Source organism: Liolophura sinensis, chromosome 6 (assembly GCF_032854445.1).
Source record: "Liolophura sinensis isolate JHLJ2023 chromosome 6, CUHK_Ljap_v2, whole genome shotgun sequence".
In the NCBI taxonomy this organism is placed as follows: domain Eukaryota; kingdom Metazoa; phylum Mollusca; class Polyplacophora; order Chitonida; family Chitonidae; genus Liolophura; species Liolophura sinensis.
This window is the reverse complement of record NC_088300.1, coordinates 43,623,050-43,650,714: the sequence shown is the minus strand read 5'-3', so window position 1 is coordinate 43,650,714 and position 27,665 is coordinate 43,623,050. Positions and strand designations below refer to the sequence as shown.

Sequence of the window (27,665 nt, the reverse complement as noted above, 5' to 3'; positions counted from 1 at the left end):
CAGAATATACCAGCAGGTCATACTTTAGAGATCATTAATATGCTGATGCTATGGTGCTCCATGGTCATGATCAAGTAGTCTGTGATTGTCTTGTGATAAATTATTCATGGTATGGTTCTGTACAAATAGGTATGAGATTTGGCTTTGCTGATTTCAGAATTGGTCATGACAATGCAGGGGGAGGGGCAGCCTGGTACCTGGACAAAGTGGTGATTGACGCCCCGTCCCTGGGGAAAGCCTGGACATTCCCATGCTCACGCTGGCTCTCAAAGAAAGAGGATGATGGTCTGATTGAGAGAGAGCTTTTCCCTCAAGAGCTGGCCACAGAGGTTTATGACAAATGTAAATGTTTAATATGTTAATTTTCCTTATAAACAAATCCCACTGGCAGTTGACAAAGTTCAGATAAAACCATTTGTCTTACTCGTCCCAAAATTGAGAGTATCAGCTGGGGTGTGTGTGATTTTTGTTTTCTTTTCATGAGTGTCAAACATGAAACTGTGTTTCACCTGAAGTTTAGCATTTTTTATTTGACATTTTGCTGGATTCTGAATGATTTATTCACGTTATAGGGCCACTTCAGAGTTTTTTGTGAAAAACTTCAGTGTTAGACATTAACATTATCATGTTAAGACTTTTATGAGCTTGCTTGAGGTGAAATACAGTTTTTCAAAATGAACACTCAATTGAAATCCTACTCTAAATTATTTACTAAAGTTATTTACAAAAATTACTTTTTGGTGTATGTATAACCATATGTGGCATGTAATTCTGTTTCCTGCACAAGTCTTCCAGATCCACACAGGTGATATGTTGCTGTGTAAATGAACTAACAGACATTTGTCTGCAGACTATGCCTTAATCACCTCTGAGCTGTTTTATTTACCTAAGACTGTATGGTACACCTCTGGTATGTTTACAGGTGTACCTTATGAGGTGACAACCTATACGAGTGACCGGTCAGGTGCCTCCACTGATGCAGATGTCTACATTGTACTGTACGGTAAAGATATGTGTACCATGCAGAAACCACTATGTGCCAGTAAGCGAGAGAGAAAGGAGAGTTTCAAGAAGGGAGCTGTGGATAAATTCATTGTCGAGGTTTGGCTGTCTTTCCTAATTGAGCTCATTCCATCCTATGCTGTGTGATATTAAGATACTGTATTTATATAGGAAAAGATGATATACATTGTACTAGTATGTCTGTAATACATTGATACATAGTTCATGATTCATTGTAAAGTTTACATTTAGAAAATAAATAACTTAACATTGGATCATTGAATTCTTCACAGATGAGGTGAACTAATGTTACAAGCATAGAATGTACATATATGTATGAATACTTACATATACGTAAATCAGGTCAGGGTTTTTATCACTGTCTGTGACCTGTAGTTGTATGACTGTTTGCTTTACAGCTAGAAGATGTAGGAGACTCCATAGAGAAGATCCGCATAGGCCATGATGCCTCGGGCTTTGGGTCTGGCTGGCATCTCAGCAAGGTGGAGATCAGGAAACTGCTGGATACTGGCAAGGTCAGTACAAGGTCATGCACAAAGTAAAGGAAGAAAATTGGTAGAATTTACTGCATTCTCTGACATTTGTCATTAATTCTGTTGTAATTTTCATGCCCTCCACAAATGATGAAGTGAAGTTAAATTACATGATTCTCCACTTCCCTGAGTAGGACTTGTTGCCATGTTATGTGGTGTTTTGATCACCTCTAAAATTTACACTTTACTCATGTGTAATGGTTTCTTTGCAACAGGGAAAAAGTTCCAGTCAGGTTTGTAGTTTCTTGATGTTGCACAGTACTTGTTTTAATGTTGTGTTGCTTGTTCTGTGGTAGTAGAGCTAAATTTTGGGGACGGTGTTAATCAGACCTGCAGTCTATCTTTTTCCTGCATACCACGTTAATTCAGAACTAGCCAAAGACACAATGCTTGACAACAGCTGTAGTTTGAAGGACATCCTTTTATTTTTACATTTTATAAAATTTAATTTTGCATGTTCCTATGTGCCTCTTACGTGTTAAGCCAATCATCTGATTCCATTCATTCCCTGCTTCAAAAAATTGCAGTTAATTTAGATCTGCCCTTATTTTACCTTTTCAGCAAAACATCTTGCACATATTGTTACTGATGGACATTTGAATAACTGTTGGTTTATATGACAAATTTAATGTTTTACACTGTACTGAAGAATGTTTCACTTATACGACGGCGACCAGCGTCATGGTGGGAGGAAACCAGGCAGAGCCCCACAACCATCTGCAGGCTGCTGCCAGACCTTTTCAGAGACTTGACAGAAATTGTTAATAATTCACTCTTGACAAGATGATTCCACTTGGAAAAAATGGTAGAAAATTGTGATGCTAACAGCTGAGCATTAGTGTTCAATTGTTTAGATGTCTGCAGTTTTAGTTTTCTGAATAGTTATATAGGATAGTTTCAACCATGATGTATTTATTGATTATTTATTTCATTTATCTTTAATGTGGACCAAAATTGGTCACATTTATGATGGATATTGCAACTTCATCTGTGAACGTATCATCATCTAGCTTCATAGTATATATTAAGTACTTTTCATTTTGTTGTGTGTGTTGTATACCACATTTAATATTGTAGTGTGTTTTTCTTTAGGTCAAGAATTTAAGTCTTTCTCTGAGTAAAATAATTCAAGTATAATTTCACATATTTTTTATTGCACATGTACATGTAATATCTTACGTGCATATATGATGAAGACATGGAAAATATAACTGTAAAATACAAGCAATGCTTTGAACATGTACTTTTAAATTTTAGTACCATTCCATTGTGAAATTACCTTTGTCCTCTTTCTGGAGTAAAAAAAAAATCCAAATCGAATGTGAGTATCCTGTATCTATTTGTGAATCTGTCTCCAGGGTTCAGTGACCTTCACCTTCCCATGTGACCGCTGGCTGGCCAAAGATGAGGAAGATGGGGCTATTGTACGAGAACTTGTGCCCGAGAAAGTCCTGGAGGAGAGGATGGGCAGAGATGGCCAGGTGAAGATGAAAGAGCGGAGAAAGAAAGATTCTCTCATAGGTGAGATAATCCAAAGTGGGGTTAAAGGTATATATATATATATATATATATATATATGTGTGTGTGTGTGTGTGTGTATATATATATATATATATATATATATATATATATATATATATATATATATATATATATCTGAATGGAATTTAGGAAGGGATTGCTTCAGTTAATTCACTATCTGTTTTTATATATGTTTAGTTCTTAATGATGTCAAACTGACAAAGCTGTAATGAATTGTTTGACCCAAGTGGTCAAAGGTTGTTGGTCTGCTGGAAGAATGTTGTTAAAAATTTATTTGTATATTTGTTATATGTTCTTCTGTAAGGTTATGTTATCTGAGAATATATGTATCTATTTCAGCCAAGAAGTATCTGGTGAACGTGTACACTGGTGATGTGAAGGGGGCTGGCACTGATGCCAATGTTTTCCTGACAGTGTATGGGGATAAAGGTGACACAGGGGAGAGGAAACTCAGCAAGTCAGAGACTCACAGGGACAAGTTTGAAAGGGGACAGGTAAGGGGAAATCTGCCCGGACTGTGGCAAAATTTGAAGGAGCAAGGCCAGTAAAAATATCTGTGTAAAAGTTATCACTACATGTGTATAAATTGTGATCTCTTTTTTTTTTTTTTTTTGTCCAGAATATTCAGTTATTTGGAAAACATGCCTGTAAGAAGGACATCTCAAGAAATATGTCTTCCTGGTTACATGTACTAATATATGTTTATGTATACGTGTGTAGTTATAACATTTTGTGATATGCCAGAAAATATTCTGATGTAATCCACTTCATTTCCTAATAATTATACATATATATATGTTGCATTTCTTATAGGTGGATAAATTCACCCTGGATGCAGTAGATTTGGGTAATATCCACAAAATCCACATTCGCCATGACAACTCCATGTTGAACCCCTCCTGGTACCTGGACAAAGTAGAGGTGGTTGACACCATGGATAACGATGTGACCACCTTCCACTGTGAGAGGTGGCTGGCCAAGAACAAGGACGATGGCAGGATTGAGAGGAGCTTCTATATTAAGGTATTGTTTTCTGTAATCAGTGGGAGCTCGGCTGTGCAGGTGTAGCCAGACACAGATTCGTGAAGTTATCAGCCAAAAATAGAATAGATGATGACATTAATGGATAGAATTGAGTAATTACATGTATCTGTCTTGGATAAAATGCCTTTCCAATGTGTTTCAGCTCGGTTGTTTGGTTTATGAAAACAGGCACATGTATTATGTTAATTCTTATAAAATTCCTAAAAATGCATGAGGAACATTACATGTACATACGTAGTTTTATGGAACTCGAAGGTTGATATGCAGAATGGAAGTTTTTAGTAATTTAAAACTCAAACATGTGTTTTGCATTACATTAAACAAATGTATCTTATGACATTATATTGTATGTTTATAATATATGCAATTTAGGGATGGTGATGTCTAATCTGTGGTTGCTGTACCTGTACTATTGTGTGTAGGGTTATGATGGTGAGATGTCCAGTCAGGGTACACTGCGGTCAGCTGGTAGGATTGGATCCATCTCCAGTCTAGATTCCCTGAAAAGTGACACATTTGGCAAAAGTCCACGACTCAGTAAGAAACAGCTCTCCCTAGAGCAACTGCCTGAAGGACCTAGTAAGTCAATCTAGATTTATATCAACATGCTCGTGTAAACTGACCTATACACCTATGGTGCATGTCTGATGCATTTTGTTCCATTTCACTTCTACAGCATCGATGATGTTTAAAAATACAATTAGAGCCCAGGTGGAGCCGCTATCTGTCATCATGTGCCATATTGACTCGTGTCAGTGTAGCCTCACCTGAGTGCGTACTTGCAAAATACACTCTTTGCTTAAGTCAGAAAGGTTATTGTTGTATGTGTGACGTTTACAAAATGGTTATGAAGCTAACTGGACAAGGTTATATGAATAACAATTTCTCATGTATTAATAAACTAAAAAGTTTATATGTAAGAAAAAAATACCTTGAGCAGTTATATGTATAAATTGTTCTACAACATTTTACATTTTCAGCAATTCCCTACACTGTAAAAGTGGTCACAGGAAGTGGGGCTGATAATGGCACAGATAGTAATGTTTGGATCAAGATCTTTGGGCCCAAGAAAAAGTGCTCTGGGAAGTTGTTCTTAGAACTGGCCCAGAAGGAGACCTTTGAACCTGGTTCAGTAGAAACCTTCTCACTGGAGGCCCTGGAAATGGACGAAGTCAGACAGATAGAGGTGGGTACATTGACACCAACTGCTGGTGAGGGGCCCCAGATAACAATAGATTTCTTGCAAACTGAAAATAATGTTGTGCGTTTTTTTTACCTATATTTGTTTCATATTCTTTTATTATAGAAATGCTCTCTGTGTTCAATGCATTCGTTTGTCATGTCATTTGATGTTGCGAAAAAGATATTATTAACAGCCAGTCAAACTAATCATGTTCATGTTTCACAGTGGGTTGAGGGTAGCGACTAAACCCTGGGGATATTTTTTGGTCACTCTACATAATCCAGTATGGCTGCTGTCAGCCATCTTGGATTTCCTGGACATTACACCTTAATCTTTATACAGACATTATCAAATAGTGAGAATGGTAATTGCATCATAATAACAAAATGCTGGGAGACCTGTCACTACTGAGCTTGCTTTGCTTTTAGTTAAATATCTGCATGTACACTGTTGCTCATTTGGATCTGGGTGTATTTTGTTTTAGTTGGGCCATGATGGTGTCACCCCAGGGAGTGGGTGGTTTGTGAAGGAGGTAGATGTCGACATCCCCACAAAGGGCAAACATTATCACTTCAGCTGTAAGACGTGGCTGGCCCGAGACAAGGGAGATGGAAAAACTAGCCGGGTGTTCACTGTGGAGGATGGCACGAGTACCATGTTCTCCTACAGACCCAGTAAGTCACACACTCAAATGGGACCAGACAGGTGTAACACGATGGATTTGAATTGAATGGGTGGTTATAGTGTAGGATGGCACTAGCACTGTGTTCTACAGACCGAGTAAGTCACACACTCAAATGGGACCAGACAGGTGTAACATGATGGATTTGAATTGGCTGGGTGGTTATAGTGGAGGATGGCACTAGCACTGTGTTCTACAGACCCAGTAATTCACACACTCAAATAGGACCTGACAGGAGTTGGGTGTGACATGGCACATGTAGAATTAGCTGGGTGTTCACAGTGGAGGATGGCACTAGTACCATGTTCTACAGACCCAGTAAGTCACACACTCAAATAGGACCTGACAGGAGTTATGTGTGTCACATGGCACATGTAGAATTAGCTGGGTGTTCACAGTGGAGGATGGCACTAGTACCATGTTCTACAGACCCAGTAAGTCACACACTCAAATAGGACCTGACAGGAGTTATGTGTGTCACATGGCACATGTAGAATTAGCTGGGTGTTCACAGTGGAGGATGGCACTAGTACCATGTTCTACAGACCCAGTAAGTCACATGCTCAAATAGGACCTGACAGGAGTTGGGTGTCACATGGCACATGTAGAATTAGCTGGGTGTTCACAGTGGAGGATGGCACTAGTACCATGTTCTACAGACCCAGTAAGTCACACACTCGAATAGGACCTGACAGGAGTTGGGTGTCACATGGCACATGTAGAATTAGCTGGGTGTTCACAGTGGAGGATGGCACTAGTACCATGTTCTACAGACCCAGTAAGTCACACACTCAAACAGGACCTGACAGGAGTTTGGTGTGACATGGCACATGTAGAATTAGCTGGGTGTTCACAGTGGAGGATGGCACTAGTACCATGTTCTACAGACCCAGTAAGTCATACACTCAAATAGGACCTGACAGGAGTTGGGTGTCACATGGCACATGTAGAATTAGCTGGGTGTTCACAGTGGAGGATGGCACTAGTACCATGTTCTACAGACCCAGTAAGTCACACACTCAAATAGGACCTGACAGGAGTTGGGTGTGACATGGCACATGTAGAATTAGCTGGGTGTTCACAGTGGAGGATGGCACTAGTACCATGTTCTACAGACCCAGTAAGTCACACACTCAAATAGGACCTGACAGGAGTTATGTGTGTCACATGGCACATGTAGAATTAGCTGGGTGTTCACAGTGGAGGATGGCACTAGTACCATGTTCTACAGACCCAGTAAGTCACACACTCAAATAGGACCTGACAGGAGTTATGTGTGTCACATGGCACATGTAGAATTAGCTGGGTGTTCACAGTGGAGGATGGCACTAGTACCATGTTCTACAGACCCAGTAAGTCACATGCTCAAATAGGACCTGACAGGAGTTGGGTGTCACATGGCACATGTAGAATTAGCTGGGTGTTCACAGTGGAGGATGGCACTAGTACCATGTTCTACAGACCCAGTAAGTCACACACTCGAATAGGACCTGACAGGAGTTGGGTGTCACATGGCACATGTAGAATTAGCTGGGTGTTCACAGTGGAGGATGGCACTAGTACCATGTTCTACAGACCCAGTAAGTCACACACTCAAACAGGACCTGACAGGAGTTTGGTGTGACATGGCACATGTAGAATTAGCTGGGTGTTCACAGTGGAGGATGGCACTAGTACCATGTTCTACAGACCCAGTAAGTCACACACTCAAATAGGACCTGACAGGAGTTGGGTGTCACATGGCACATGTAGAATTAGCTGGGTGTTCACAGTGGAGGATGGCACTAGTACCATGTTCTACAGACCCAGTAAGTCACACACTCAAATAGGACCTGACAGGAGTTGGGTGTGACATGGCACATGTAGAATTAGCTGGATGTTTATAATGGAAAGTGACACTAGTATCATGTTCTTATGTGAGTGGAGTTAATCATGATGTGAAGAAATAGTTTCATCACTAAATAATACATGCAAACAGCAGCTGCATGTAGCAAGATAGGTGTGTGTAAGTTGATAGGTTTAACCAAGGTTCAGGTACATAGGTTTCAAGTGAATATGTGTTACCCATGTGTGAAGTGATTGGAATATCATGAAGTAGTAGCCTTCCAAGCTGTCTCCAGCCAGCGTACATCAGAAGTTGTAAGGGGAAGGACCTACATGTACTGTATTCAAGTCTGTGTAATGATGTTCTTATGATTCTGTGTTTCAGTGGTACAGTACGAGGTGACGGTGTACACTGGAGATGTGGACCAGGCTGGCACAGACTGCCCTATCACACTCACTGTGTTTGGCACAAAGGGCTCTTCATCCATCATCCCTCTTGATAAAAGTGGAGATCGGTTTGAGAGAGGAAGAAGTGATCTCATCAAGGTCAGTAATTAATCAGACGTATTGTGTCTGGTGGTGTGAAGGTTTAGAATGGCTGATAACTTCCAGGTTAGAGAATGTATAAAGGATACCATGAAAATGCATATTCCTCCAAGAAACTGACGTGTTGAGTTAAAATGCATTGTTTGGTTTTTGTCACATTTTAAACTCAAGGAAATATTATCAGAAACTAAGATTGGCTATTGATGGCGAAGCGAGCAAAAGCAGTACACTCAAGGCCACTATTCCCTAAGTGAATACAGCTGTGCAGAATCAGCATTTATGCGGGGTAAAGTGTTTCGGTGTATGCATCCAAAAGCATCCACCCTTCCTACATATACCCTCAAGCATAGCGTCTGACTTTACCAGTAGATTTGACATCATATATGTAAGTGAAATAATATGTTCAATGAAGGGTGAAACAGAAATCATATAAACTAATATATGTTGAAGTAAGTAAGCATAGCCTCCGTCTGAATTTGCTGTAAGGTGTACACATAAATTTTAAAGTTTAAAACTTAATATAAATATTGTTCATGTTTACAAAGTTTCCTTGCTAATCACTACCTGTTTGATTACCTGTTGATGCAGTTGGAACTGGAGGACATAGCCCCACTGAGGAAGCTGAGAATTGGCCATGATGGAAAGGGAAGCCGACCAGACTGGTATCTGGAAAAGGTAAATAGACACTTATTTCAGACTAGCATTTAACTCTTAACAGCTGTTTGTATCAAGTTCATCAATGTTTTGCCTTTCTCTAATACATACATCGTATCAGTTAATGTCAAATGCACTTTGTTAACAAGACAACATACATGGTGGCATCTGTACATGATGAGTCAGTGTCTAGACTCAAAGAATATTTCACATTGAAATTCAACACACTGTCTTGAGCAAAACTTGTCATAAATGGCATTCCCCATGTCAAACATTCCCATTTTCTTAACCTGGCTGATCCCTTGACTTAATAAAATAACTTAAGAAAAAACTCCAACGAAATTCAACCTCCTGTGGATGACTTGATTAAAGTTCAGATACTGAGATCAGCAGAATTAATTTTTTGAAGTTATTTTGCTGATTTAGTAGATATTCTTGATAATTGATGTACACAAAGTTTCTGTTGTGGTAGATAGGCCCACACTGTTACGATCTTTGCCTCATCTTTACCTTTGACACCTGTACTGTTGACCAGGTGGACTTCCGTAACATGGAAACAGGGGACTTGACAGTGTTCAAATGTAACAAGTGGTTCAGTCGCAAGAAAGCAGAAGATGGGAAAATTGTGCGAGACCTACCAGCTTTCATCAAAGGGAAACAAGTTATAGGAAGTGAGTGGAGAACTTTTAAAAACTCCTAACTCTTAATATCTGCAATCTTTGAAGTCAGTATTGTAGATAAATCCTTTTGTAGAGACCATGGTTTAATAGTGTACATATTTATATCCAAAGATATTCTCAGATTATAGTATACGTAAATTCATTTTCATAGGTAAACTTAAAAATTAACTCCTGGGAGGGCATAAATTGGAACAATTAAGTTGCAATAAATAAATTGTATCTCATGCCCTTTGCTGTGTTTCTCTGCTCAGTGACTTCCTACAAGGTGAAGGTAAAGACATCAGCTATCAGAGGTGCCGGCACGGATGCTAACGTCTTCATCAGCCTGTTTGGGGAGAATGGTAACTCAGGAGATCTCCACCTGAAGAGCTCTGAGACAAACAAAAGTCCGTTTGACAATGATCAGCTGGATGAGTTCACCATCTCTGATATACTGAGCGTGGGAGAGCTCAGTAAACTCAGGGTCTGGCATGACAATAAAGGTACTCATTATCTGATAACATGAAAGTCTTTATTCCCCACTATTTTGAATGAAAGTAAGAAATGCTGTTTTGATGCTTGGGATTTGTCTTTTATCGATGGCATCTAGCAAAATATGGAGGTTACAAATGTTGTCTGTACATCTGTTAAGGATGCTTTCTTCGAAAATAGTTTGTTTTATTATTTAAGTCAGCGAGTCATAACAGGTCACTGCAGAAAATTTTGGATTTTCATATGGGGGAGTTCGAGTCTGTAACATACCATTTTAGAGTCCAATACTATAATTCCTTTTAACTGACTTAGAAAACTTCAAAAAAAAAAAAAACTATTTTATTTGCAGCTTTTGATGGATATTTTTTTTTTAAATATATATTATTCTTTGGATGTCATCACGTGTCTTTTAGATGACTAATGTAACACACGTATTGTTTTTTTATTTCAGTAGCTTTTGTGACATAGTTATAAGAGGTTTGGGTCATCATGTTGTGAGGATTGATATACTACAGTGTAAACCTGTAATCATTTGAAGTTCAGTGATACAAGTAGGTATATTTGTGTATTTGTCAGGTTTGGGAGCTGCATGGCACCTGTCCTACATCGAGGTGACAGACCTAAACACCAAGAAGAAGTTCATGTTCCCCTGTGACAAATGGTTATCAACGCGTGAAGATGACAAACAGATAGTAAGGGAGTTGACCTGTGCTAACCAGAACAGTCCTGACTCACCAGCCAGGGAAAAGGAGAGAGTCAGTAAGTCACATTGACAAACATTCACACAGCATACTACCAGGGAGAGGGAGAGTCAGTAAGTCACATTCAAACACATTCATGCAGCATACTTCCAGGAAGAGGGAGAGTCAGTAAGCCTTATTTACACTCATTTACACAGCATACAGCCAGGGAGAGTCAGTAAGTCACATTCACACACACTCATGCAGCATACACCCTTAGCAAAGGCTGCATGAAAGTGATGTTTTTTATTGTAAAAAGTTTGACCTGTAAAAATATTTGCTTATTTATTTGATTGGTGTTTTACACAATACTCAAGAATATTTCACTTATACGACGACGGCCAGCAGTATGGTGGGTTGGAAACCAGGCACCTGTAAAAATATGCTTTCAGAAGCATAACAGGGCCTTAAAATGACACTTTTGAGGCCATCGCTTACTTTTTTCTGAAAAGAGTAGATTCAAACTTCACCAAAAACTCATAGTGACCCTATGATGAGCTACATGTAACTAGACTCTGCCAAAGTTATTTTGTCTACAAATCTTTTTGTATTTTTGATAGAAAGCATAGAGACAGAGAGAGTGTATGAACCTGTACCCAAACCATTAGTTCATGTGTATGTACATGCTATTGATGATCATGGTAACTTGCTAATTGTCCAGAGTAAGACCAATACGTATTTATTAAAACTCTCCATTGTTTATACAGCTTATGAGATAGAGGTAATCACAACAGACAAGAAAGAAGGAGGGACAATCCACAATGGCTGGATTCTGCTGGAAGGCTCTGTGCGCACTTCCAAACCATACATCCTGGAGAACAGTGCTCAGAACAAAATACTCCGCAGGTAACAGTTAATGCAATTATTCTTTTGGTCGAGGTGTTTCATTTATATTCAGGTCAGGTTTATGGTGGCTAAAATCAGGTAGAGTTTGTTAAATTTGGTATATATGAACGATGATGCTGTATTTGGTTGAATTTTTGGCTTTTTAATGTTTTCTCTTGTAGAGGACAGACGGATTACTTCAAGTACTCCACCAGGAATCTTGGGAAACTGGAGAAGTGCATTGTGGGTGCTGTGGAGCGTGAAGACAAACCCCTGAGTGACAGAGGAGCCAGAGAGGCCCAGTGGCACTGTCATCAAGTGACCATCACTGACACATCAACTGGTGCCAAGTAAGTGTGCTCATCTCTGATACACAAATTTCAGAGCAAGTAACACCAGAGATCGTGCTGCAGATTTAACATTGTAGTTTAATGGAAGTCTCCTTTGGAATAATGGTTTCTGATGAAAATTTACTTACAGCTATATTATTTAACCTGGCTGATGTGGTAAGCATGCCATTTTGAGTTTTCTTTGAATTGACATGCTTAGGTTAAAATGATCAAAGTACTAATGTAAGAAATTCTATTTCTAAAATGATTTTTTCGAGGCTATGATGTTGTATATAAATATCTGCCGCATGTTTGCTCCTTCAGGTATGTGTTCATGTGTAAGGACTGGATTCCTATCAGCGATCGAATCTCACGGCGAGACGCCAAAGAGTTGGAGGTGAAGTCTGTGGAGGAGAGTCAAGTGGCCTTAGTCAGACGTAAGCATCAGTCCTAACCTGGAAAACTTGTCCTAATTTATGTGATTAAGCCTTCTGATGTCAGGGATCGCTGGGGTGTAGCATACAAAAGTATTCAGTAATATTAAGGATTCCTCTGAGTGATTACACTGTGGGTGCTGAGTTAGCCTGAATACACAAATATAGGTCGTGGAATCCATTTATTGAAACACAGATAGGACATGGAGTTGATCAGAAGTACAGTGTAGATGTGCCTGAGGTTAGGTGGGAGTCTTTATATCATGGTGGGGCCTCCGTGGCTCAGTCGGTTAGCGCGCTAGCGCAGCGTAATGACCCAGAAGCCCCTCACCAATGTGAGTTCAAGTCCAGCTCATGCTGGCTTCCTCTCCGGCCGTAAGTGGGAAGGTCTGCCAGCAACCTGCGGATGGTCGTGGGTTTCACCCGTGCTCTGCCCGGTTTCCTTCCACCATAATGCTGGCCGCCGTCGTATAAGTGAAATATTCTTGAGTACAGCGTAAAACACCAATCAAATAAATAAATAAATAAAATTATATCATGGTATATATGGTATACACCTCACAGTGTATGGTACACATGTGTTATTTAACGGTCACCAAAATATAAGATGTACTACATACATTATGTAGTGATCTACAAGATCATTACATTTATTCTACATCTCACGAAGTAACACGTTCGCTCACTCTCATAAGGTGTACTAGAGGTATACTTAAGATACTTCCTGAGGTGTACCATTGGAGTGTAGCATATCTGAACTGAGGTGTGTCTAAGGTATACTTGAAGTGTATCTGAGGTGTATTCAAGGTGTACCTGTTCTGTACCCTGTAAATATTGGGTAAAAAATATGATGCCTGAGGTGTATCTGAGGTACAAGTGAGGCATAGCTGAGGTACATGTTTATAGGCAATATGGATGTTCACTTTTTATTTTGATACAAAACAAACTCAAAACACTTAAACATTAGCTGTATAAATTACAGGCAAGTTTGTAAGTGCATGCTGTCCTTTGTCTACAGTATCTGTAAATCTTAGATCACTTACAACAACAACAATGATATAAATTTGCATGAGGCTTTCTACCTGCTTGATTAAAAATGAGTTCTACTCCTTTTCTATGCCTGTTAGGGCTGTTCATGTGCCCAAACATGTTACAAATTCTGTCCCAGAAAGCATCAGTCATTGTGTGATTTCCCACAGCCTGGAATATATATGCATGTTGTTCAGGGTACCCATCTTGAATAATCTTTTGCACAAAAGTATTTGTAATTTTGCACTCACCAATTTGTCTGAAGTGAAATATAAATTTGATCTCTTGTTTTAAAACTTGAAAAGTGGCTGAGGTGTACCTGAGGTACATCATTTACATTTTTTAGCTTTCAAAGTTTCTAAGGTGTACCTGAGGTACATCTTCTAAGTGTTGATTTTTTTTTAAAAGTTGCTGAGGTGTATTTGAGATACATCATCTCATGTTCTAAAACTGCTCAAAAGCTCTCAAAGCTACCAAGGTGTACCTGACGTACATCATTAATTTTTTTAACTTTCAAAGTTTCTGAAGTGTACCTGAGGTACATCTTCTAACATGTCTAAGTGCAGATTTTTTTCCAATTTCCTGAGGTACACCTGAGGTAGAGGCATATGGCTAAGGTGTACTTGAGGTACAGTACACCTCAGATAATATAGATAGGGTGCACACCTCATCTATACATCACACTAAGGTGTACATGAGGCGTACACCCCATATACACCTCATCCGTACATCACACTGAGATGTACACCTCATGTCTGTAAGGGTTGTTAACATCACTGCATGTGAGTTTAAACAATACCTCACAGAGTAGCGATTTGTTATTTAAAGACACATATAAACTTACATCTTCTAGAGAAATGTGTTGTTATTTAAGGACATCATAGACAGCACCATACCTATTACAGAGAATCAATTGCAGTATTATATGTGTGCTAATGTTGTTGTTGTTGCCAGAACTAGCTGCTGTGAAGTATGAGGTAGTAGTGATAACCGGGGACTTGCCAGGAGCTGGTACAGATGCTAATGTCTCTATCATTATTTACGGGACAAATGGGGACACCGGCAAACGCCCGCTCAAACAACGTTTTCGGGATCTTTTTGAGAAAAATCAAATAGACAAATTCCAGATAGAAGCTCTTGACCTTGGTAAGACACAGCATCGTTATTTTGGTTTAAAGTTAGCATTGGCATTGTTCTATGATTAAATGCTTTACCATTAAATACTATAGCAATGAAACTGAAAGTTGAACCTGAGAAATCCTTGAATTGTACATGTGCACAAAGTAATGTTTGTGAGAGCAATTAACATAACAGAACTTGATATTGAATACTTTTGCCTTTTTGTGCTTTAGTGTTACTTATTTTAGTGTCAGGCATTGTGAGTTTATGATACGATCAGTGTGATTGATGGATATCCTGTCATGTTATACATGTGTAACATGTAGTAGTAGGCTTTGTTAATAAAGGCTTGTTGTTGATTGACAGGGGAGTTAACCAAGTTATACATTGAGCATGACAATGCTGGTCTGGGCGCTGGCTGGTTTCTAGAGAAGGTGGAGGTGATCAATATGGCCACTAACTCGAAGACAGTCTTTCCTTGTCATCAGTGGCTTGACCGCAAGAAAGGCGACGGAGAAATTGCCAGAGTCCTACTGCCCCAGATCGACTGAGATCTTCACTTTTAAACTTGCCAAGTGTTTTTTTATGAAATGCCACAAATGGAATAGTGTAGATGTGTATATTTTAGATGAATAAAATCCATTATGATGATTAAAACCAAATATCAAAACTGTATAAGTATAGTTAATGTCCAGTCACATTATTGTATTGCATGTGTGTTTACATGTATATCACAATCACATTATTGCATTGCATGTTTGATTACATGTATATCACAATCACATTAATGCATTGCATGTTTGATTACATGTATATCACAATCACATTATTGTATTGCATGTTTGATTACATGTATATCACAACCAAATACAAAGACAAGTTTACATTTGTGTATATCTTTATAAAAAACATGTGTTTTATACACTATTTATGTAATGTTTACAATGTATATTTGTGATGTTATCTTATATTGTCCTGTGTTGGACACCGTCCTTGTACAACCATTGGTCCTGAGTCTGTGATAAGAAATGTCAGTTGACTGAGTCTATTAAAACCATTCCTACATGTACAGATCTACTTGTACAATTATTTATATATGTCTCACATTCTTATTTGTATAGAATTTTTCCTGTATAGGATTTTTGATATCCTAATGTTTATGCTTTCATTAACATGACATTAACATGCACAAATTGAAATTTACTTTCTTGTTTTATTTTTACTATGTTTTTTTTTTTCATGTGACGTTATTTATTTATTAATAAGTGCATTTTATAATCTTCACGAATGTTTTCATGAGCTCAATGAAACAGGTTTGGAGAAAGGCTGTGTTCTGTCTTCATTTACTTTTTTTATTCTTTTTGTATAAAAATTTTATCACATATTTATCATTATATATTTTTTTAGCATTTAAATTTGTTAAGAATATTTTATTGTTGTAGTTTTCATTCCATGACCAATCAAAATGGTATTTCAGTAATTTTGTCTTTGGTAATTAAAATTATTAGGCTATTTTGGGTTGTTGTTAAAGAAAATTGTTGATTTAAATAGTTTAAATGACAATAATTTAGTAATTTCATTAGTGATTTTTGAAAGATGTACACATTTGTAATGAATAATATTAACATTATGGGCCATCCTTTGTTAAAACTTCACTATATTGTAGATTATATGTACAGTATGTATAATCGTTACTATTTTTTGTGAAAAAAAATAATAATAATTGTGGATAAATGGTGACATTGTAGAATTAGCATGTCTTGGGTCAGTGTAGACTACAGGTATAGCAACATCAAAGTCAAACTGATGATGTTAAACATAGTGGTGCTTTCTGCTGTAGTTACCTCAACTTACACTACCACCATCGTATTACAGAGTTTGGAAAATGTATTTGCCAACATGGGTTTTGTGTGAGTTTGGAATAAAATCTGTATGAGCTTGGGATCAAATCTGTATGAACCAGGGATCAAATCTGTATGAACCAGGGATCAAATCTAATGAATTTCTGATGCCACAATCTCAAGCGCGTGCTAAACTGTAGACAGTGCCATATCATGTAATTGTTTCAAGTTAATTGTTTGTTTCATGCACAGTGGTTTTGTCTGTGGTAGAATTTAACATTACAGTGTGTATGTGTACTGACTAGTATCACAGCTGAATATGTTATATCACAGTAAAAAATTGAAATGCCTTTCTACTGTGGGTATAGGATACAATATTATGCTTTAATAAGTGCACAGGTCTAATGTATGAGGAAATTTCACCAAAAAAATTGTTTTTTTTTTCTGTCAATTGTATAATAAATTCGAATGGAAAGATCTGAATCTGAATTAGAGTACGCTATTTAAAGAAAGTAGAGGATATTTCAGTTTATGTTGATACTTGTTGAAAATACATTGTAATTATGCGAAAAAATAAATAATACAGTTAGGCTGGTCATAGCGTGTCATGACTAGTTCTAATGTGGATATTAGTCCCAGATCATGATAACTGTAAACCGCCCATGAATCTGGTTATAGTGCATTTCAGAATTTGCATTAAGACTTGTCAGCTTCCATACCTGTGACTTGTGAAATCGCACTAAAAACTGGACTAAAACTTGTCCATATGTCTTAGTGTTATTGATAAACTGTTTATTTATTTAAACTTATTAAATATTAACTTAGGTGGGAACTTAGGTAAGCGGGAAAACATATTCCAGTATGGCTGATTTTAGCCGCCGGTTTAGAATGGGTATATTCCAGAAAAAAATGTTATGTCATGAGGAATTGATGAAGAGTAAAAGTTCTGTTGAGTTATCAATGAGAATACATTTCTCCAGAAATAACAATTTTATCACTCAATTTTGTTTCAGACTGTTTGTTTTTTAAATCCAACATTATTTGATTATGTTGTTTACTGATGAATGTACAGTTTGCTTAATTAGTACTTGACTAACTGAAGTCGTTTATAATAGTGTCCAAACTAGATTTCTTAATTGAAGTTTCAAGTGAATTGTTTAACAAGTTATTTAGCACATCCTCTTTCAAAACCTGATTAAAATTCTAACCATTTCGTATATAATCAAACACTAAATCCTCAATATATTGATTGGTATATTTCACTGATCAAGGTAAAACGATACAGGCCTACCTGATTTCAGGTGTATCAAATTAACTGATAATCCCACTTAACAGGATGTATCGGGTGTATCAAATTAACTGATAATCCCACTTAACAGGGCGCTTTTTGTTTCTTGCACATGTATAGGTGAAACACGGCACTGTAAATGTGCTCTCTGACCAACGCGGAAAATCCTGTGTGTTTTTTTTTTGTTTTTTTTTGTTTTTTTATTTTGTTAGAGAATATGAAGAATAAAACTTTAATTATTCCACTATGTATCATGAAACTTTGTCTATATTCTTTCTTTATAATAAGATGCTGTGTTTGCTACGCTATAGACAGTCCTGAGCAATGTGACGTATGTTGAAAACTACATGTTTATTGTGCGGACGAGTGCTTTAGCGACACCAAGTTTCTTGGTCGTAGTCTGCATTTTATACCACGACTGGTCTGTGACATTTACCTTCACGATCCTCAAAATAGCGCAAGCGCATTCAATAACCTTTCGTGACACGAAACTAAACGAATAATAAATGAAAGCACGCCACGAAACATAATTAAAAATTTTAGTCAGTGCATAATCATAGCATATAAATCCCAACAAAACAATGAAGAAAACATCGCAAAAGGAAGCTAATATTTGACCATAACACACGATCTATTTCGTTACGTGCACTTACACGTCGTGCTTGGGTGAAACTACTTCCGGCAATTTCTTCACATTTTTTCATGCCTCTATAATGGGTCTCTGGTGATTCTCACCAATAGACCCATAAAAACCAACTCCTCGATTCTTCAACGATTTGTTTGCAATCGTATGCAGAACAGCAAACCATTTCGTGGAGAAAGTCGATAAACTTATTACCACTACGTTAGCTTTCTTTTTAACACTAAACTAAATGGCGAAGGTCTGACAGCTCGTGGAGGTTGGACTTGTATGGCGTAATTCGGCAGAGACCACCTAGTGTTGGCGGGAAAAATGCATCCAAGCAACCTCATTATTTAGTGGTTTTAAGCGCCATATTACTCAGATTAATGTATCCTTTTTCAACATTTTTGACACTCAAATGAATAATGTTTACAGGGGTAGCTAATCATGAGTAAACAATGAAACTGGACAACAGCGAACCTTTGCCGCCTACATTTATTGCTACCAAAGCTGTGTAGTCAGTTCTTAATTCAGGCATTTGCGATAACAGTACAACAAACTGGTAGTGCATTCCTCCCGTATTACAAAGGAACAGCGTTCACCGAAACTTGGGCATGTCCCCATTGCTTGGGAAAAGTGTATGCAGGAAAATGTACAAAGCTAGAATTGGCGATCTCGTATGTCTCAATTATTGTTTACCGATGGAAGGTTGGAAAATACTGACTACCTGTACCGTTGCTGCACTATCTCTAAATGCTGACAATGTTCTTGCACCAATAAACTTTTTCAGTACTTTTGTTACTTCAACCAGCAAAGTCACAATGGTCAGTACAGATTGTCAATGGAAAATAGGATGGCGATAGTTGTACAGTTCTCGCTCAGTCATGAGCTTAGGGTTTTCCATAGATGTCCATACATCAGAAATTGTACAAAAGCCTATAGCGTTTATAGCAATTCTACATGTACATGTATATCCATTCTTACTATTCTTCATTGGCGTGCATTTCTGGTATAAATGAATGGTGGCATTGACATGGTAGCTGGAGTAGTGGGTATACTGCATAGAGACTATGGACATACTTTCAGTAGGTCTTTATACGAGCATTGCAATATTTACAGTTTCCTCGACTTACTTCAGTCTTGTGCTGTATAGTACAAGCAGCTTTCATGGAAATTAATAATTTTCGGCTTTGTATTTAGGAGCCTAGCGGTCATTTAAGTCGTATCTGAGATTAAGATATCTTAATCCCAGGTGATGTAAGAAGAGAGATTTTTACCTTCTTGCATGCATTCATACTATGTCAGTCTAATCTTGTATTTCCGATGTATGGCTGAGTTCTCAGCGAATTTGTTAAATGTATCCTCAAATTAGTGTCGTAGGTTAGCTGCTCAGAGGTATACATGTTCATTTACTTCACCACCCCTACCCCATGCCCAAACCTTGCCTACAAACGTCTTTTCCTTCAAAATTTCCACCTAAATGAATAGCCGAAATACTTTAATTGTCGCCAATATCCCACACAAATATTGGGATTCATTTGAAAACTGAACCTGCCTTTACTGAACATTTATTATCAGTTATGTGCATGAAGACCATATTAATATCACAGAATTCAACTGATTTACTGGTTAGCTCTGTTGGGGTGCAATGGGGTGGAGAGGGGAGGGGAGAGGGGAGGGGAGGGGAGAGAGCTTTAAATGGTCTAACAGATACTGATCACTTTTGGGTTTAGTTTGCCTGAGATAATTGATAAACCTGGACTGTATATCGGACTTGTTCGTCTCGTCTTTCGATTTTTAAAACACTTGCAATGTTGTGAGTGATGTACATTTGTGACAACAACTACACAGAGGTAAAGGATGTTGCGTACTTCTTGGATTTCGTTCGTGAGTCCACATGCATGTGAAAGGGAAAAAAACCTGTGACATGTCAGTTTGGCGTCAATATTGTTTGTATAGAATATATATGGACGCCGTGTTAGACAAACGGTTGAGACCCAAACTGCTTACCTGACATGCAGGATATAATCCCGAGTATGTATACACAATGCATGGTTCCACGCCCATTTAGCCTAGTGTTAACTAGTGCACAACAGGGATTAGGCCTATGACTGATGTACAATACTGGTTTAAATACGTGAAAATTAATACTCAGCTTAAATGGGCTTAACCTATTAACAGATCAGAATTTGAGATTTCTATATGATTTAAGATTTACTATTAAACATTCAGAATGAAATATGTTAATGTTGAAGTCTCTGAAATATACATGTAGCGATAGGCCTAGATAGCAAGCCCCTTATCACATCGAACAGCTTTAATCACTGGAAGTTGGTACACTTTGGAATATACATGTGGTGTCAACCAAACATTTGCAATTCAAAACGTTAAAACAGAAAATTATAACAAAAACCTCCGCGCTACTTTACAATATATGCAAGAACGATATCATTCCAATATTATATAAGTGTACATGTACGAATAAGTGTCTCTGTGAGTCTTCTTTAAATTAAGTTTTTTAAAAAAAAATGAGCAAAAATCTGATGGAATAACACGAATATTTACCTTCAAGGGCATGATATTTTGATTGTTTATATACACATCTTTAAATTGATTTCCACTTTGTTTTTACATATACAGCTAAATCATACAGTTTGAACTTCCTGTCTGAAAAAAACCCTATCACATTTTCTCAGATTGATTATCTTTTGACCAAGGGTTTTAATTACACCCTGTAAAATATCTTCGCACACACACATATTTATTTATTTATTTATTTATTTGATTGGTGTTTTACGCCGTACTCAAGAATATTTCACATATACTACGGCGGTCAGCATTATGGTGGGAGGGAACCAGAGCACACATCTTCCCACCTAATACCGGAGAGGAAGCCAGCATGAGCTTATATATATGTATGTATATTATGTATATAATGTACCAGTTCATTCTCTTGTCAGTTATATACAAGAGCATCATGTCATATATCAGTATAAACAAAACTGGTGACGCGATCGATTAAAATATGAAACATACATATCATACATATACATATATATAACACCATGCATACGTCAGATCTCGATTGGTCGTGAAGGGCTGTTTGCTTATCAAAGCTGTTTGAAAGTAATTACTCTGACAACGTACATAATTGCCATGCGTTATTTGACATTTCTAAATAACTGTTGCACTCGCTGATTGATGTTTTAATATCCCACCACTGACATGCAGCCCAGAGCTTATAACCGTGTATGTGTTGTAAATTGGTACGCTGACATGATTTGTTCTGTCTTCTTTACATTGTCATGAATCAGCCGTTTGTAAGATGAATATTCACGTCATGTGATCTGTGAGACGTTCTGACTGTGCTGGCAAAGGTTGTAGTCTGGTCACAACACAGCCATTTCACGTCCACACTAACTGTGCTGGCAAAGGTTGTAGTCTGGTCACTGCACAGCCATTTCACGTCCACACTAACTGTGCTGGCAAAGGTTGTAGCCTGGTCACTGCACAGCCATTTCGCGTCCACACTAACTGTGGTGCCAAAGGTTGTAGTCTGGTCATTGCACAGCCATTTCACGTCCACACTAACTGTGCTGCCAAAGGTTGTAGCCTGGTCACTGCACAGCCATTTCACGTCCACACTAACTGTGCTTCCAATTAAACATTATGGGGTCTAATTTGCAATGGCTGCGATAGCTCTGCTAGACCAAAGGTCAGTCAAGTGGCCAAAAAGGACATTCGTCGTATCCGTGACCAGCCTGTAGTTGTTTGCTTATGTATTTAGCATCTTACAATCACAGACAAGAGGTTTTGTATGTGATTTAGTAGGTGGTTTTGATGTGATTTAGTAGGTACATGAACTCATGTTTACACAATATATAGCATATCTGTATAGAGACGTAGATTTAATCATAGAGTTTTGATGCCAAAGTTCCCCAGTGTGCGATGCGTTAGGCCTATACATAAGGTCATACGTATGTGTATGAGGCACTGAAAGACGCTTGTAATTCATTCATAATTCCATGTTTATACATGGTGTATATACGTATACATGAGTATCCGGCCATATGTGGAAGGTCTTCCAGCAACCTGTGGATGGTCGTGGGTTTCCCCCGGGCTCTGCCCGGTTTCCTCCCACCATAATGCTGGCCGCCGTCGTATAAGTGAAATATTCTTGAATACGGCGTAAAACACCAATCAAATGAATAAATATATGTTCAAAAGTATTATATGCAACTGAAGAAAAAAATCTGCAAAACCTTGGGTATGCATCAAATATGTAAGTTTTGTAAGTTTCTTTTGGTTATTTACTATTATGCTGTATAATTCTGTTTTATATACACACTTTTAGGACAATTATTTTTTACTGTGCCTTAATTCTCCCACTCAAACCAATTTCGTGAGAAACAAGACAATAAAACAAAGGCGTATGTGCATGGACAAATTATTGTTTTTAAAATTTAAATATAATATGTATATATTCTATATACCGGTATATAAATTAATTACGATATTTAGCTTTGAGCTGGCCATAGATCGCAGCTGTTAACGGATTAAAAAAATTGTGTCCGTGATAGCAGAAACACATGTTTCAGTCGTCTTTGTGTTGGATACAAACAAGTGAGCTGTAGTCACCGGGACGGTACACGCCCCCCTGGGTTAGATCAGCAAACTCTCCTCGCTGATTCTCCCCCCATGACGAGTGCGGAAGAAAAGGCCGCTTAGCGTGGCTGGCAATAACGGGTGTGTAGGGGCGGGAGGACGTGTCCGTTCACGAGGTGATCAGGTAGAGACGATACCCGGCCGGGGCACCAGGCGATATTTAAAACAGAAGAGTCTCAAGATGATAGCCAGATAAGACAGACATTTGCCTGTGATCACATCAGCACCAATAGCCTGAATTGATCAATCCATAACCTACAGCAGCCTTGAAGGTAAGTCATTGTGTACAATGCCGTAGACTAGGCCATCTTCCTGCTATATACAGCTGTAGCTGTCATTTTGACCCAGCTATGTTGTCTGTGTGTATCTGACGGCAAGTATGCTTAGTGCTGTAACACATACATTGACGGTATGTGTAAATCAAGGAGTCTGGAGTGTGAAAATGTAGGCCTACGTACGTTTTCTGTCACTGTCACAATGGACAACAGAGACTTAATATCATTATGTGTTGGCAGGATTTCAGTGATTCATTTCGCTGCCCGCAGTTTCTACTGTATATGTATGCACCGGCCCCTGCAGTCGTTCACACTTGCAGTACGCCAAGTACGGCACAAGCACAAATAGAAGGGCCCCAAGCCTAATTTATAGAACATGTACTCGCAGTTGTTTAATATGTATTGGTGAGTTAAAGCAGTTAATCATCCCCAATGTTTTATAAACTTGATTTTAATCCTGAAATATTCTGTCCAACTTTTATTTGTTTATTTGATTGTTGTTTTATGTTGTACTCGAGGATATTTCATTTATACGACGGCGACCAGAATTAAAAACTTAAAAATTAAGTGATGCATAATTTTGTTTTCACCGTATTGATGCATTTGAGTTACCAAATTATTAAAATATACCCAATTATTAACATCAATATTCTGAACAGTTCAAGATCAGTATGTGGCTGTGTATAACATGTGTAGAGAGTGTCGAAAGGAGGAAATTCAATCAGGGCAAAATTCGTGTAATATACCACCGCAGAGTGCACTAAACATGGCCTTCTGATTGACCTGTGTACTGGTATAGATGCACGCAAAACATTTGTATCAACATTATGAGTGTATTTAGATTGCTCAACCTTACTCGCAGTTGATACAGTATTAGTATGACATGTAGATTTAGGTTGATTTGACAGGTTAAAACTGTTAATTAACATGACAGCTCAGTGTGTCGCTTGTGGTAATCATACGCATGATGCGACAGAAATGTTGCTATATACTATTATGTGTAGCATATAGTCTATGCCTGCAGAACCAAGAAATGTTCCCTGCGTAAAATGTCTGCTGAGTTGATGGTTAATGTCCACTTTGTAAGGAGGGTGTAAAACACCAATTAAATAATGTAAAAAAGGTGAATCCATCTGCTATATTTCCCCTAACAGTGAGACACTGTCTCCACGTGTAACAGCTCTGACCACCTGTGTTGCGAGCATGCACCAGCTGTTACACACCACTGACCACTGTGGCATAACCACTGTCCCAAATCTGAGTCTAAAGCCAAATGTAAATATTCTATAGTGTCTCAGCTGGGCAAATCACCACAGGGACTATATAGTTTCAATGGTTAAAGAACCTATCGATTATCAGTAAAGATCATACAATTTTAGTCAGCTTGCCTGAAAGCCGAAGAAGTCAATATAGTTTTACCTAGAGTGAGAATCAGTTTTATCGTGAATTCATGAGTCCTATAAAAATACAACTCAGCCGATGTTGACTGTTGTATAGTTTTTTTTCACTATAATAATGTCTTGTAACTAATACGATAACATTCGTTTTAATGACGTGAGCATAGTTGGCACAAATATTATAAATATAGGTGTACACTTCATATTTACAAATGTATATCCATTTTTTCTTTAACAGATAAGCCCATGGCAGTCCACGAACAGGACTGGCGTACAATACTGCCCATGATGCAGTATCCTCAGACACCAGGATTTCCACATGTACCTTATCAATACTTCAATGGGTTCCATGGTTTCCCTACATACGGCACTGGACTCCATACACGCACCATGGCGCAGTGCGATCAAATCAAGCCGATGTACATCTTATATCCACAGATGCATAACACTCTGTCGCCTTTCCATGCTCCGGTGACATCCACGTTGCCAGCGTCTTTATCATCGTCGTCATCGACCTTCATGACATACCCTGATCAGAATTCATCACTACAGCTACCGGCCGCTCAGACCCCAGTGACATCATTATCCCATGAGATCCCAGCGTACAAACTCCCACAGACGCCAGTCCCACAGATCTCAACATCTCCGGCGTCCATGTCAACGCCAGCGTCCAAAGCCATCTCATCATCACCAGTACCAACCACTTCACCCAGCCAAATTCCTAAGCCGCTTGCGCCTAAACCCCAGGCCTCCCACGTGACAATTTTACCATCGCCAATATCGTGGACCTCTCAAATCTCGCCTCTGACATCAACACTCGGTAACTTTGCTTCTTACAACTCCAGATCTGCTTTATCCAAAACCGATGGGTGTCACCGTGTGATAATCCAGGGCTCCAACGTGAATTACCTCAGCCATTCGCCTGCGGCATTCCCCAGCAATCCTCAACCATTGCAGACGCCCGTGAATGGTGCAGTGGAGACATCGGCGCCCGTGCAGCAGAGTAGGGACTCCCCGAATGCTGGTGTGGTCTTTGATACATCTCGACCCACCTCTGCCAATAGCAGTATTAACTCTCAGAGACATTCCGCTAGTTTGACAGATTTCAGTAACTTGGACCTCTTGTCAACTGTGTCTTTGCTACAGGAAATACCGAAGGACAATGTCCACAAAAAAGTACCTTATTCAAGACAATCTGCTCTGCCCATATCCAGTAACAAAAGCCTGGCTGATGACATAAACACCTTTCCACGGACGTCAACTCCAGAAACACCGGCCACAATGTCACCATCCCGTGCATCTGCATTAGACTTAGTCCCGGCGAAAATGGTGGAGAAACCTTCAGTGTGGCTCAATGTTACCTTACAGGTAGACACAAGCGGTGAGATCAAACGAGGCCAACAAGGTGTGCAATATCGTAGTCTGATTACCAACATAGTCACGGAGTTATTTTATCCGCCAAACCTCTGTCCTCCTGATGACCTTGTAGTGGATGTTCTGACAGCCACAGCTAGTTATGACGACAGGGGGCGCCTCACCGTGCTCGAGGTAAAATATATCACTCCGGGAATATTCAAAGTGGACTGTCAGGATGGACATGGCAAAACGACCGCATCTGGAAAATGTTCCCGCAAAGTTGTAACTTTGACGAGATTAGACTCGCTGGAAACTTTGTGTCCTAAATCGCAATACTGGATGATTGGTGACCTTTGTCCAGTCCCGAGAACGTTCCAGAAATGTCATCGAAATGCGCCGACATTGTACAAAAAGCTCACTGAGTATCTGTATACGAAGGAATTCAGAAAGTACACACTGCCTCTGCTCCTAAAGAACGGCGAGGAAGACGTGTGGACAACGAGTTTGAAAGTCCCCCGCACACGGTCTAGGGTTTCGGACTATGACGACTTAGCAGTGGGAGAACAGTCACTCAAGAGAAAGGCTTCGTCAGATTCGGAAAGAAGTCACAGCCCGGATATCACCAAAACGTTATTTACGTTGAAAAGGAGGAAGAAACTCTCACGTGCCTCTTCAGAAACTTCCATTATCTCAACATCATCATCCGGGTCCTCGTGCCACTCTTCACGAACTTCATCACCTTGCACATCACCAACACCATCTTTGATTTCGTTCCCGTCCATAGAAGCAGCGGACTTGTTATCAGATGAGTCACGTGACACCGTGGGTTCAAATCCTCCAGAGTGTCCTTTTGTCCCGATCAGCCCACCTAAACTTCAGAAGGAGGTTGACCAGTTCCCTTGCTCAAACAATCTGTACAGCTCTCCCCCTCGTCTTCGACTTCAGAGATCACGTGGTCAGAGAACAAATATTTACAATTCTGTATAGCCGCAGAAAAATCTTCGTTTTAGCATTATTCTGCAAAAGTATGGTCCTAGTGCTATCCTTGTCCACGGAAATTCTGACCTGTAAAAACGTGTGCAATATGTTATATATCAATGATCTTAATATATTACAAACAAACATTTTATAGCTTTGAGATGCTAGTGATATTTGTTCTGTATTTAATTCATAAATGTCTGTAGGATTTTAAAATAAACAACTCAAGTACAAATTGTTTTCGGTTTGATTTTTGGGATTGAGTTGACAAGAAATTTTTATATTTGAAACTCGAGGTCCTGAACAAAGACCTAACTCGCACCGGTGAAATTCCCATGCTTATATTCTACATATTTATTTGATTGATGTTTAAAATGCCATACCTAAGAGTTTTTCACCTTTATGATGGTGGCCAGTACTATGGACGGAGAAAACCAGAGTGCCCAAGTTAAACCACAGACCTTTGGCACGTTATTGACGAACATTCTCACCTGCAGTTGTGGTTGGTATCTATATATATCAGGTTTTGAAATGTACGTTTTTTGTAGATCTAGCTTCACCAGAATGTGTGGCTTAACATGTCCT

General features: G+C 38.8%; 2 protein-coding genes across 2 annotated transcripts in view; both read left to right on the top strand.

Annotated features, from left to right (window-relative positions):
• LOC135466625 (lipoxygenase homology domain-containing protein 1-like) overlaps window positions 1-15,549 on the top strand; it is a 46,458-nt gene extending 30,909 nt beyond the window's left edge. The window contains exons 29-48 of the mRNA XM_064744215.1: window positions 158-342; window positions 923-1,101; window positions 1,422-1,538; window positions 1,772-1,789; window positions 2,915-3,077; window positions 3,438-3,592; window positions 3,912-4,121; window positions 4,565-4,721; window positions 5,123-5,328; window positions 5,810-5,999; window positions 8,217-8,377; window positions 8,966-9,052; window positions 9,567-9,702; window positions 9,963-10,193; window positions 10,759-10,941; window positions 11,630-11,768; window positions 11,930-12,097; window positions 12,401-12,513; window positions 14,494-14,685; window positions 15,025-15,549. Coding sequence (XP_064600285.1) covers window positions 158-342; window positions 923-1,101; window positions 1,422-1,538; window positions 1,772-1,789; window positions 2,915-3,077; window positions 3,438-3,592; window positions 3,912-4,121; window positions 4,565-4,721; window positions 5,123-5,328; window positions 5,810-5,999; window positions 8,217-8,377; window positions 8,966-9,052; window positions 9,567-9,702; window positions 9,963-10,193; window positions 10,759-10,941; window positions 11,630-11,768; window positions 11,930-12,097; window positions 12,401-12,513; window positions 14,494-14,685; window positions 15,025-15,209 — 3,175 coding nt within the window. The 3' untranslated portion in view covers window positions 15,210-15,549. The remainder of the gene's footprint in view (window positions 1-157; window positions 343-922; window positions 1,102-1,421; window positions 1,539-1,771; window positions 1,790-2,914; window positions 3,078-3,437; window positions 3,593-3,911; window positions 4,122-4,564; window positions 4,722-5,122; window positions 5,329-5,809; window positions 6,000-8,216; window positions 8,378-8,965; window positions 9,053-9,566; window positions 9,703-9,962; window positions 10,194-10,758; window positions 10,942-11,629; window positions 11,769-11,929; window positions 12,098-12,400; window positions 12,514-14,493; window positions 14,686-15,024) is intronic.
• A 7,670-nt stretch (window positions 15,550-23,219) lies between these two features.
• Window positions 23,220-27,089, top strand: LOC135467242 (uncharacterized). The gene is made up of 2 exons (XM_064745007.1): window positions 23,220-23,346; window positions 24,985-27,089. Exon 2 carries the CDS (start codon window positions 24,993-24,995, stop codon window positions 27,087-27,089), a length of 2,097 nt encoding a protein of 698 aa, XP_064601077.1. The 5' UTR covers window positions 23,220-23,346; window positions 24,985-24,992.
• Window positions 27,090-27,665: the final 576 nt, after the last annotated feature.